Source organism: Pseudophryne corroboree, chromosome 9 (assembly GCF_028390025.1).
Source record: "Pseudophryne corroboree isolate aPseCor3 chromosome 9, aPseCor3.hap2, whole genome shotgun sequence".
Lineage (NCBI taxonomy): Eukaryota > Metazoa > Chordata > Amphibia > Anura > Myobatrachidae > Pseudophryne > Pseudophryne corroboree.
Window position 1 is genome coordinate 437,825,299 of NC_086452.1, and position 13,360 is coordinate 437,838,658.

Sequence of the window (13,360 nt, forward strand, 5' to 3'; positions counted from 1 at the left end):
AAACATGGCGCTGGTGAGTGCTGAGGAAGAAGCCCCGCCCCCTCGACGGCGGGCTTCTGTCCCGCTTTCATGTACAATTTTGGCGGGGGCTCATACATATATACAGTGCCCAACTGTATATTATGCAAACTTTTGCCAAAGAGGTCCTAATTGCTGCCCAGGGTGCTCCCCCCTGCGCCCTGCACCCTTACAGTGAACGGAGTATGTGGGTGTAGTGTGGGAGCAATGGCGCACAGCTGCAGTGCTGTGCGTTACCTCATGTGAAGAACGGAGTCTTCTGCCGCCGATTTCGAAGTCTTCTTGCTTCTCATGCTCACCCGGCTTCTGTCTTCCGGCTCTGCGAGGGGGACGGCGGCGCGGCTCTGGGATCGGACGACGAGGGTGAGATCCTGTGTACGATCCCTCTGGAGCTAATGGTGGCCAGTAGCCCAAGAAGCAGGACCTATCTTCAGAGAGTAGGGCTGCTTCTCTCCCCTCAGTCCCACGATGCAGGGAGTCTGTTGCCAGCAGAGCTCCCTGAAAATAAAAAACCTAACAAAATACTTTCTTATAGCAAGCTCAGGAGAGCTCACTGAACAGCACCCAGCTCGTCCGGGCACAGATTCAAACTGAGGTCTGGAGGAGGGGTATAGAGGGAGGAGCCAGTGCACACCAAAATCTAAATTCTTTCTTAAAGTGACCTGCCTCCTGCGGAGCCCGTCTATTCCCCATGGTCCTTACGGAGTCCCCAGCATCCACTAGGACGTTAGAGAAACACTGGTTAGCACAGATCGCTCAGCAGTGTCAGCATACACTGCTGTGTGTATAGCGGTGTGGGCTGAGCGATCTGTGCTAACCTAGATCGCTTAGCACACAGGACAAGTTGCCACCCCGTGTGTATGGGGCATCAGTGTTGTGTGCAAACACGATGGATTGCATCGATGGTGAGATTTGCGCATGCACGGGTTCTTCACTGCGCATGTCCTTCTGCTAGATCACTTGCAGTGCCCCCATGCTGCAGCATAAGTAACACGCTGCGAGTGTTTGGGGGCATTACCGGTGAAGCCAGGGTCTTCTGATGAGGATTTCCTGGCCCTCGGCAGCATGAAAATACTGGCCATCCTGTGTAACCTGAGGGTGTGTTTTTTCAGATCACAGAAGCCGACAGGGAGCATCTTTTTGCACAAGTTGCCTCCTGCAGCATTAGCAGACATTCGCAGTAGCGGCAGACCCTCCAACATGACCCACCCCACTAGGTACAAAATGTTCTGTTTCTGGACTTCCCTCTTAATTTAGGATTTCCAGCACCTGTGTTGAACTGGTTAAATGATAAGAAAGCTGTTTCTTCACAGGTGATGGCAATAATAAATTAAGAGGGAAGTTCAGAAACAGAGCATTTTGTACCTAGTGGGGCGGGTCATGTTGGAGGGTATGTAGCGGTTGTGACTGCATTGCATGCAACTAAAAATCATGCCCCTTATGTCTAGCCAGCCTTTAACATTGGTTAATAATGAATCTATGGTCATTGCAGTATTAATAAGCAGAAAGTCATCCCACTATTAATTCAGTCTTGGTATTGGCAGCTTTACTGTTTCAAATTTCACTATTCCCCAGGACCAGCAACCGGTGTGCTGCTGTGCCTGTGGGAAAATGGGGCAGATGTAACCTGGAGAAGGCATAAGGAAGTGATAAACCAGTGATAGGTGCAAGGTGGTAAAGGCACCAACCAATCAGCTCCAATATGTAAATTAACAGTTAGGATCTGATTGGCTGGTTCCTTTATCACCTTGCACCTATCACTGGTTTATCACTTCCTTATGTCTTTTCCAGGTTAAAACATCTGCCAGATAGTTACTAGTACTGTGGACATATTACAAAATGCAGTCAGTCAGTGGCTTGCACTGCTGCATCAGTTTTTATGTTGTGACTAATAAAGTTTCCTGTTTAAAAAAAAAAAAGTAGTCGCTCTGTGATTAGGAGCGTCATATGTCCTCCTGTCCACGCTGGCCACGCCTCCTCAGACGTTGTGCATTGTGGGAAGAGAGAGAGGCTCAGCAAATATGGCGGATGGTGAGGAGCCGTGAGTATCTGTGTCTGCAGACAGGGTTCCATCCTTCGTGTTCCCCTCCCCCCCAGGTCCCCGGACAGGGCGCCACTGCTGCTGTCAATACACACCCTTCTTTTATTCTCTCTCTCTCTTTTTAGGGAGAAGAAAAGAAGGCGGATAGAAGAGCTGTCTGACAAGTTAGTGCTGGCACAAGGGAGGTGTTAGGACATGGACAGGTTTGGAACAGGAAAACCCCCTATATCCCATGCAGAGGAGCCCATAGGACCCCCCGTGTGAGAGTAGGGGGGTGGTCTGTCAGTCATGGAACCTATAGTAATCACAGGACCCCTATGTGGCCAGTCTGTAGTCTATATCTGGCTTTAATAAACATCTGTGTGGATATCTACTGTATAATATAACTTCCCCCCCCCCCCCCCCCCCCAAACATATTGGTTATGGATTAATGGGTCAACATAGATTAGGTCGATCACTATTGGTCGGCACAGGAAAAAGGTTGACACACAATGGTTGACAGGACTGGTCGACACATAGAAAGGTTGACACAACATTCGGCGCAAGTTACTATTCACAATCCTAGTCCACGTGGATAGTAAAGTATGAAAAACGGAAAAATCTATTTAAAAAAAAAAAAGGTAATGTTGCCTTTTTCATGTGGTGTACATTTTAATGTGTTGACCTTTTTTCTATGTCGACTGATAGTGCTCAACCTAATCCATGTTGACCTACCATCCAGATACCAACATGTTGAGGTCTGCAGTGGGAGCTATTAGCCAAGGAGTGGGGGTTGTGAGCTTGTCCTGAGTTTGCTTCTACTGCCCGACTCTTGACATATATACTCGCTCAAATTCAGAACATAGGACCCCCAGGGCTAGCATAAATTAACTCAGAAGTCTATCCATGTGGACTTCTATTGGGAATAGTAACCTGTGGCAAGCAACCAAGGGGGTCCCATGTTCAGAACTTGAACTATATCTATGTTTATAATACTATCTCTGGATGTAGCACTGGTACACGGAAGCTGCTTTGTAAATTCAGGTAATATTAACTTTTTTTTAAAATGAGTTTTGTACTATTGTCTCATTTTGCAGAGTACTTAGAGTACAATTTTATTTATATCACGTTCTTCTCCTAAAACACTTCCAAGAGCCTAGTCCTTCTAGAAACCTTTATTGTGGTTCGTCAGCCCTTCTGTCCTGTGATGCTGATTTATTATTAATAGAGAGTAGCTGTATTTGAATCTACTGCATGTGCATTACTGCAACCCATCAGATAGTGTCCTGTTTCTACAGGATTTTAGGAAGTTGAAAACCATGTGTCTGCGATCTGTGGGTTGTAGCACTTTTTTCCCATGTGCACCAGTTTCTTTTACTAATAAAACATGGAGAGAGGTGTGTACCATCCTCAACCATAACGCCCCATACACAGTGGTTGTGTAAGTGCCCAAATCACTGCCAGTAGAGAAGAGGGGATGTTTGTGCAAGTTTTGTTTTAGAGGGATATACACCCTTAAAGTTAAAATAAATATCTTACTGGATGCTTATTAAGTGATATTGCATGTTTTCAGGTGGATATGTCGTATATTGTCTGTCCTGTCACCTGATAGTATGTCACTTTCACTTTTCCCTTTGTAGTCAGGATTGCAGTATCACTGTCATACTCCCACCCCATCTCCAGCCGCCAAGCTCAGATGTCACTTGGTAGGGTGGGTGCGGTATGATCCTTTTTTGTACCATGGTGTCTGGGGGCTCTTGCTCTTAGCGTGTTGTATTATAAGGCCATATTTTCAGAAATGGGAATTGTACAGCTCTTTTGTCAGTGGTGGAGGCTATAAAGGGTAGCACAGTTTATCCGGTCACCTACTGACTATGAAAATAAACTGCTTTGTTGTGCAATAGACTAAAGCGTTGAAATGCGTCACATACATAAAAAATACAGTGACTTGCGTAGCAATATTTTCCCCCACTTGATTGTGACTAGTGTGTGTGGGATATTCCTAATACTGTGACAAGAAGATATTAGGCATACTGGTATAATTTTTAGGTAATGCAATAAAATGTCACCTTGAGGAACCTTGCATGGAACCAAGTGTTTGTGCTAAGGCTAGTGGCAATGGACAGTTTGAATTTATGAAATAAATTGTAATTATCGCGGTTGCCACTAGAGGGCTCCCAACTGCAGCAATTCAATTGTTCTTTAAAGAAACCTTTATACTGTGTTCAGTTTTTTTTTACATCAGCCAATTCTATGGTGCCATAGTCCACTTACCATTTTAAATGTCTATATTTAAATACTAATAATACTTATGTAACTTTGTAATCTACTAAAGTCTGCCCTGCCATTCTGTAAGTGTTACAGCTGAGAATTATGTGGTTCATGGTGACAGTGATGGGTTTAGCATAATATACCTTCTAGTTAATGCTATTTATTGAAGATTTTTTGCGTTTTATAATTTGTATGAAAGTCCTTATACATATGAGCAATTTCAGCAAATTGCCCATGGGTGTTGTGGCTTTTTAAAGTAGAGCTCTTCAATAACTCATTAACCCCCCTCCTCCTCTTCCGGGATCCGGTCTGAAGATTGACACTATCTAGGTCGACAACTATAGCTCGACAGTCACTAGGTCGACATGTGCTAGGTCAAAAGGTCGACATGAGGGTTTTTTTTTTCATACTTAACGATCCACGTGGACTACGATTGGAACAGTAATGCCTGAAGCATGGCGAGCGAAGCGGTGCACTAATTGGGGTTCCCGGTCACTCTACGAAGAAAACGACACCAAAAAACAACAACAAAAAACACTCATGTCGACCTTTCGACCTATCGAACGAGCATATGTCAACCTTCCAACCCTGTCGGCCTAGTGACTGTCAACCTATAGTGGTCGACCTAAACATTGTCGACCTAGACACTGTCGATCTAATGATCCACACCCTCCTCTTCCATCCTCTCTTCGCACTGCAGATACCCATACCTTACACTGATGGGGTTTAGGAGTTTAGTAGACCATTTTCTTGGAGCTCGCAGCCACAGGACATGAAACTTACTCCTACATATACTGTATGCATAAATGTCAGCGAGTCCATTGCTGAATTCTTCCAAGCTATGTCCACTGACCAAGTTATTTAGTATTTTCAAACAGAGATAATTACAATTTATGTACTGTTTAAATGCAAGTTTTGTTTTATAACCCTAAAAGCATGATATTGTATTTGGTGAATTTTGCTAGAAAACGTTTGCTCAGTTGGTTTTCTAGAGTCGTATCCTTCAAGTGATAATGTTTTACAGATATTGCTACAGTGTTTAAAATATTTGCATCTGATGGGAAAACACAAACACCCACATATATATTTATGCAAACTGTATACGCTCTTTCTAATCCCAGAATATGGCACATTCAGTATGCCGCAGACTTTTTGCGCAGCTTTAGCTCCCTGATTAAGTGTCCCCTCTTTCTTGCTGGGAGTGTCGCTCTCTGATTTGGTGCTTCTAGCACCCTCTGATCCGTATCTTAGCACTGACATACAGACCAGAGTGTGCTGGAAGCATCACAGCAGAGAGCGACACCCCAGGCAGGAAAGAGGAACTGCATGGGTTTTGAAAGGTGCAGGGTTCTAGAATTAACACTATGGGGGTCATTCCGAGTTGATCGTGGCTGTGCTAAATTTAGCACAGCTACGATCAGGCACTCAGACATGCGGGGGGACGCCCAGCACAGGGCTAATTGCCTTCGGCCATCTGGCATGCGTCAGCACACTGCAGCGAAGGCGCATGCGCAGTTCCGACCCGAACGCTGCGATAAACTGCAGCGAGCGATCGGGTCGGAATGACCCCCTATATACGTTGTAACGTGGACAGCAGAAATAGCACTGGCCACTTAACCCACGGTCTAAAATATTTGCAGGCCAACATCAGGCTGTAATTGAATAGCTCCGGCCACTTAACCTGGAAGACATTGCCAGGCGGTAAAGCCCACGGCTAATTGAATTTGCCATAAGGAGAATAATTGTTAAATGGTCGCCTTCATCAGGTGCTGGATATGAAAGGACATTTACCCACCAATGACCAGGGTAGTATTTCATGTCTCTGTTTGTCACTGGTGGGCTCTGTTGCTCATCCCTCCCAGAGGGGTTATGTTGTGAACTCCATACTTGCTGTAGAATAAATGTCAGTGAAATGTACTGTGTTCTATGCAGAATGGCGGTGGATGTTGGGTGTGGGGACACTGGAGACTGGGAAGGTCGCTGGAACCATGTTAAGAAGTTCCTCGAGCGATCCGGACCTTTCACCCACCCCGAGTTCGAACCAAGCAAAGAAGTGAGAATCCCCACATTTACCTTCATTTATTTTGTAGCTGTGCGGATTACGTGAGACTTTATATATGTATACCTGTGTCTTGTGATCAGTTTTGTGGTGCTTGGGCGCTATTCTAATCAGTTCGGTTTTCTTTCCAATCCTAAAAGCACGGTGTGAGTGATTGCAAGATTGTCCCGTCCTGGAAGCCGGCAGAACCAACTATTAATATATTAGATTATCTATTTGTCGCATCAAAGGCTTTTTAGAGTACAGCCCACATGGCTTTATCCAATGAGAGTATTGGGAAATAAATAATTCTCATTAAAGCTGGAAACCTCCTGTGACTGTACTCTTTCACACGTGTGCAGAAGAATTAGCAACCAAATACATATAATTAGACATAATCTATACTGCTCACCCTTGAACAAAGCAAGCGGGATTGTGTTGCCTGAGCAAAGGCACCTGATTGGACAGACTCTGCAGTCATTCAAAGCCACATTCTCTTTGTGGCTGGAGAATGGGGGACACTAAACGTACAATTTACAGCAACCAATCAGGTACTGAAGGGTAAATTAACTAATGTGCAGGATTACAAAAATGGAGGTGTTTCCCATAGCAACCAAATTAAATTAACTAGTACAAATGTTAAATAGAATTTGGTTGCTATGGTTTGGTTTGCATAGATACAGACAATATATGTGAACATATACGGGCAACGCAACCTCTTTACGCATTGTTACCCATGGAATAGTTTTCATAAGTCTAATCATTAGGGCGATTCAATTGTTCATCTGGATGTCAGTAATACATGGGCACCTGGTGGAGGGGCTCCAGTATTTTCCATCTGGCACACTATGGATAAATTGAGAATTTAATTATTATGTACGTCATTGTGTAGACCACAGGTTCTCAAACTCTGTCTTCAGGACCCAACACGGTCCATGTTTTGCAGGTCAACTGTAGATTTTTAAAATATGACAGTTGGTGATACACAGTGCAGCTGCTGGGTGACATGGAAACCGTGACCCATGTGGGGTCCTGAGGACCGAGTTTGAGAACCACTGGTCTAGAGTAATAGGCCCTACACTTTGGCCGACAATCCTCAAAGATATGAACAATCCCGTTCATTACTGAACGAGATACCGTTCATATCTTTGAGTGTGGAGTCACCAGCGATGAACGATGCGCAGCCCCGCGCTCATTCATCGCTGGTGCCCCGTCGGCTGTGCATGCAGGCCAATATGGACGATCTCGTCCATATTTGCCTGCACTTCAATGGAGCCAGGTGACGGGGGGAGTGAAGAAACTTCACTGCCCCCCCGCCGCCGGGTCGCCCGTCGGCCGTATCCACCATCGGGCAGCTCGGCGGCGGATCTTTATATGTGTAGGGCCCTTTAGTGGCGACATACAATCCTGTGTTGCATGTCACAATCAAATGTACTCTTTGGAGTAATTATGATGCTATTTGTAATTCTCCTCTTTGCTTGATCATATACTACGGTCTTGTCTTAGAATATCTCTGTCCAGTCATTCCCTCTAGCGTTTAACATTGGCATAAAGTAAAACCATACACTTCAATATAATTTATCATTAACGTGCCTGCTGTAGTAACTTAAGTGTTCACTCTAGCACCCTGAACCTAATCAGAGAGGAGTGCATATTGTAATTCTTAAGGGTAAGATTTTCTATGTGATGTATTGCTACTGTATGCCCTCCTCACTGATTAGTTGCAGGGTGCTAGAGTGAACACCTAAATAGCTGCACTTTCCTTGCATCAATTTTGTTTTCTCTTATAACATGACCCTCTCACCTAACAGTTTGTTAAAACAATAAAAAAAAAAAAGTAGAAAACTATTGTCAAAAGTTTTTCCATCTCCCATGGTAATACTCTCATCATCATCATACCCATTTCAGACTAGCACAAATATACCGGGTTATTGCACGTGAATATGCGGGTCGGCTAAAAGTCTGAAAGAGGACTCAAGCCAGATCACACCTGGGAAGCACCCGTGTAAAAATTCCCGGGTGCGACCCGGCTCTGTAAATCTGAAAGGGTTATGCTGAAAAAGCCAATTATAAATAAATGCACACTTTTACTAAGTATTAACTTATGTTTCACTTGTGACCGTATACCTTTTTTAGTTGTTCTGTCTTAATTATTAGTTATTTATATATAAAGTGACCGGCGATATTCAGTTGTTGGAGTCGATGGTCGCAAGTTCCGCGGACACCATCTGCCTTTTGGGTGCCCAAATTCAGCGGCCAGTAGTTCGCATGAGTTTAGCCGCTTTACGCGGCTAATCCGTGCATTTGAGCACAACATGACACGATAAGTAATGAGCGCCCGCTTCCATTGGCGCACAACTGAATATCGTTCGGCACTTGAGGTGGGAGAGTGGGTGCGAGAAAAATATTGAATTCCCCCCCGACATTAACTAGAAATCTGACGGGTTGAGGCCATATTGACAAGGCTACCAACTGGGGTAAAGGGGAACCTGGCTGCAGGTGGATGTGTACTTACGGCTGGTGTCAGATGAGCGTTTCATTGTAGCTGCGGCCGGAGCACAGACACTGCACTCATTGGGTCCCACAGTCATCATGCCGCTCTATAGATTTTTATTTGCAGCACAGTAAGACGCACAGCCCATACTTTTAATCGGAACTCTTTATGAAATGTTACATGTATGAAGCCTTAGCGGAAAGGTCTTTTACAGATATAGGTGCTAGCTAGTCAAGGCCGGCTACACCGATAATGCAGATGAATTGTACTTTCTCTATCGTCCTAGTGGATGCTGGGGTTCCTGAAAGGACCATGGGGAATAGCGGCTCCGCAGGAGACAGGGCACAAAAAGTAAAGCTTTTCCAGATCAGGTGGTGTGCACTGGCTCCTCCCCCCATGACCCTCCTCCAGACTCCAGTTAGATTTTTGTGCCCGGCCGAGAAGGGTGCAATCTAGGTGGCTCTCCTAAAGAGCTGCTTAGAGAAAGTTTAGCTTAGGTTTTTTATTTTACAGTGAGTCCTGCTGGCAACAGGATCACTGCAACGAGGGACTGAGGGGAGAAGAAGTGAACTCACCTGCGTGCAGGATGGATTGGCTTCTTGGCTACTGGACATTAGCTCCAGAGGGACGATCACAGGTACAGCCTGGATGGTCACCGGAGCCGCGCCGCCGGCCCCCTTGCAGATGCTGAAGTTAGAAGAGGTCCAGAATCGGCGGCTGAAGACTCTGACAGTCTTCTAAAGGTAGCGCACAGCACTGCAGCTGTGCGCCATTTTCCTCTCAGCACACTTCACACGCTGTCACTGAGGGTGCAGGGCGCTGGGGGGGGGCGCCCTGGGAGGCAAATGTAAACCTATATACTGGCTAAAAATACCTCACATATAGCCCCCAGAGGCTATATGGAGATATTTAACCCCTGCCAAACTTCACTAAAGAGCGGGAGACGAGCCCGCCGTAAAAGGGGCGGGGCCTATCTCCTCAGCACACAGCGCCATTTTTTCTCTCACAGAAAGGCTGGAGAGAAGGCTCCCAGGCTCTCCCCTGCACTGCACTACAGAAACAGGGTTTAAACAGAGAGGGGGGGCACAAATTGGCGATATAAATATATATATAAAGATGCTATTAGGGAGAAACACTTATATAAGGTTGTCCCTATGTAATTATAGCGTTTTTTGGTGTGTGCTGGCAAACTCTCCCTCTGTCTCTCCAAAGGGCTAGTGGGGTCCTGTCCTCTGTCAGAGCATTCCAGGTGTGTGTGCTGTGTGTCGGTACGTGTGTGTCGACATGTATGAGGACGATGCTGGAGGAGGCGGAGAAATTGCCTGTAATGGTGATGTCACTCTCTAGGGAGTCGACACCGGAATGGATGGCTTATTTAGGGAATTACGTGAGAATGTCAACACGCTGCAAGGTCGGTTGACGACATGAGACGGCCGACAAACAATTAGTAACGGTCCAGGCGTCTCAGAAACACCGTCAGGGTTTTTTTATAAAAAACGCCCATTTACCTCAGTCGGTCGACACAGACACGGACACTGAATCCAGTGTCGACGGTGAATAAACAAACGTATTCCTCATTAGGGCCACACGTTAAGGGCAATGAAGGAGCTGTTACATATTTCTGATACTACAAGTACCACAAAAAAGGGTATTATGTGGAAGTGAAAAAACTACCTGTAGTTTTTCCTGAATCAGATAAAATAAAATGAAGTGTGTGATGATGCGTGGGTTTACCCCGATAGCAAATATTGGCGTTATACCTTTTCCCGCCAGAAGTTAGGGCGCGTTGGGAAACACCCATTAGGGTGGATAAGGCGCTCACACGCTTATCAAGTGGCGTTACCGTCTCCAAATACGGCCGCCCTCAAGGAGCCAGCTGATAGGCAGCTGGAAAAATATCCTAAAAAGTATATACACACAGACGGTGGTTATACTGCGACCAGCGATCGCCATCAGCCTGGAGATGCAGTGCTGGGTTGGCTTGGTCGAATTCCCTGACTAAAAATATTTTATTGATATAGAGCATTTAATAGGATGCATTCTATATATATGTATGCGAGATGCACAGAGGGATATTTGCACTCTGGCATCAAGATAAGTGCGTTGTCCATATCTCCCAGAAGATGTCATGGACACGACAGTGGTCAGGTGATACAGATCCCATACGGCACATGGAAGTATTGCCGTATAAAGGGAAGGAGTTATTTGGGGTCGGTCCGTCGGACCTGGGGGCCACGGCCACAGCTGGGAAATCCAACCTTTTTACCCCAAGTTACATCTCAGCAGAAAAAGACACTGTCTTTTCAGCCTCAATCCTTCCGTTCCCATGTGGGCAAGCGGGCAAAAAGCCAGTCATATCTGCCCAGACATAGAGGAAAGGGAAGTAGACTGCAGCAGGCAGCCCCTTCCCAGGAAAAGAAGCCCTCCACCAGTGGGGGGGTAGTCTCAAGAGTCTCAGCGCGCAGTGGGATCACTCGCAAGTTGACCCCTAGATCATACAAGTATTATCCCAGGGGTACAGATTGGAGAGTCGAGACATTTTTTCCTCGCAGGTTCCTGAAGCCTGCTTTACCAACGGCTCCCTCCGACAAGGAGGCAGTATTGGGAAAAAAATTCACAAGCTGTATTTCCAGCAGGTGATAATCAAAGTACCCCTCCTACAACAAGGAAAAGGGTATTAGTCCTCCACACTATATTGTGGTACTGAAGCCAGACGGCTTGGTGAGACATAGTCTAAATCTGAAATCTTTGAACACTTACATAAAAAGGTTCAAATCAAGATGGAGTCACTCAGAGCAGTGATAGAGAACCGGAAAAAAGGGGACTATATGGTGTCCCTGGACATCAAGGATTACCTCCATGTCCAAATTTGCCCTTCTCAACAAGGGTACCTCTGGTTCGTGATACAGAAATGTCAATATCCGTTTCAGACGCTGCCGTTGAATTATCCACGGCACCCCGGGCCTTTACCAAGGTAATGGCCGAAAAGATGATTCTTAAAAGAAGAAAGGCATCTAAATTATCCCTTACTTGGACGATATCCTGAAAGGGACAAGTTTCCAGAGAACAGTTGGAGGTCGGAAAAGAACTATCTAAAGTAGTTCTACGACAGCACGAGTGGATTCTAAATATTCCAAAAATCGCAGCTGTTTTCCGATGATACGTCTGCTGTTCCTAGGAATGATTCTGGGCATAGTCCAGAAAGAGGTATTTCTCCTGGAGGGGAAAGCCAGGGAGTTATCCGACCTAGTCAGAAACCTCCTAAATCCAGGCCAAGTATCAGTGCATCAATGCACAGGAGTCCTGGGAAAAATGGTGGCTTCTTACGAAGCGATTCCATTAGGCAGATCTCACGCAAAAACTTTTCAGGGGGATTTGCTGGACGAATGGTCCGGATCGCATCTTCAGATGCATCAGCGGATAACCCTGTCTCCAAGGACAAGGGTGTCTCTTCTGTGGGGGCTGCAGAGTGCTCATCTTCTAGAGGGCAGCACATTCAGCATTCAGGACTGTGTTCTGGTGACCACGGATGCCAGCCTGAGAGGCTGGGGAACAGTCACACAAGGAACAAATTTCCAAGGAAGTGTGGTCAAGTCTGGAGATTTCTCTCCACATGAATATACTGGAGCTAAGGGCAATTTACGATGCTCTGAGCCTAGGAAGACCTCTGCTTCAAAGTCAACCGGTGCTGATCCAGTAGGACATCATCATGGCAGTCGCCCACGTAAACAGACGGGGCGGCACAAGAAGCAGGAGGGCAATGACAGCAAGGATTCTTCGCTGGGCGAAAGATCATGTGATAACACTGTCAGCAGTGTTCATTCCGGGAGTGGACAACTAGGAAGATTTCCTCAGCATAAATGAATTCCACCCGGAAAAGTGGGAACTTCATCTGGAAGTTTCCACATGTTTGTAAACCGTTGGGAAAGACCAAAGGTGGTTATGATGGCGTCCCACATGAAGCGCCAGGTCTAGAGACCCTCAGGCAATAGCTGGGACGCTCTGGTAACACCGTGGGTGTACCAGTCGGTGTATGTGTTCCCTCCTCTGCCTTTCATACCCAGTGTATGGAGAATGATAGGAAGGAGAGGAGTAAGAACTATACTCGTGGTTCCGGTTTGGGCCAAGAAGAACTTGGTACCCGGAACTTCAAGAGATACTAGAAAGGATCTTGATTCAGCAAGAATCATGTCTGTTCCATGACTTACCGCAGCTGCGTTGACGCCAGGGCGGGTGAACGCCGGATCCTAAGGGAAAAAGGCATTCCGGAAGAGGTCATCCCTACCCTGGTCAGAGCCAGGAAGGAGGTGACCGCACAACATTATCACCGCTTAGGTGACAATATGTTCCATGGTGTGAGGCCAGGAAGGCTCCACGGAAGAATTTCAACTGGGTTAATTCCTACATTTCCTGCAAGCAGGAGTGTATATGGGTCTCAAATTGGGGTCCATTAAGGTTCAAATTTCGACCGGTCGATTTTCTTCCAGAAAGAAATTGGCTTCAGTTCCTGAAGTCCAGA

At 46.0% G+C, this 13,360-nt stretch overlaps 1 protein-coding gene across 5 annotated transcripts in view; it reads left to right on the forward strand.

Moving 5' to 3' along the window:
* The first annotated feature begins 1,959 nt into the window (after nucleotides 1-1,959).
* The window catches only part of UBA3 (ubiquitin like modifier activating enzyme 3), a 62,325-nt gene continuing 50,924 nt past the window's right edge, over nucleotides 1,960-13,360 (forward strand). Inside the window, exons 1-3 of one of the 5 annotated variants that reach the window (XM_063941066.1) lie at nucleotides 1,960-2,059; nucleotides 2,185-2,223; nucleotides 6,242-6,362. In XM_063941066.1, coding sequence (XP_063797136.1) covers nucleotides 2,040-2,059; nucleotides 2,185-2,223; nucleotides 6,242-6,362 — 180 coding nt within the window. In that variant the 5' untranslated portion in view covers nucleotides 1,960-2,039. Of the gene's footprint in view, nucleotides 2,060-2,184; nucleotides 2,263-2,521; nucleotides 3,083-6,241; nucleotides 6,363-13,360 lie in introns of those variants that run through there. The other 4 variants (XM_063941069.1, XM_063941068.1, XM_063941067.1 and 1 more) reach the window with 4 other exon arrangements.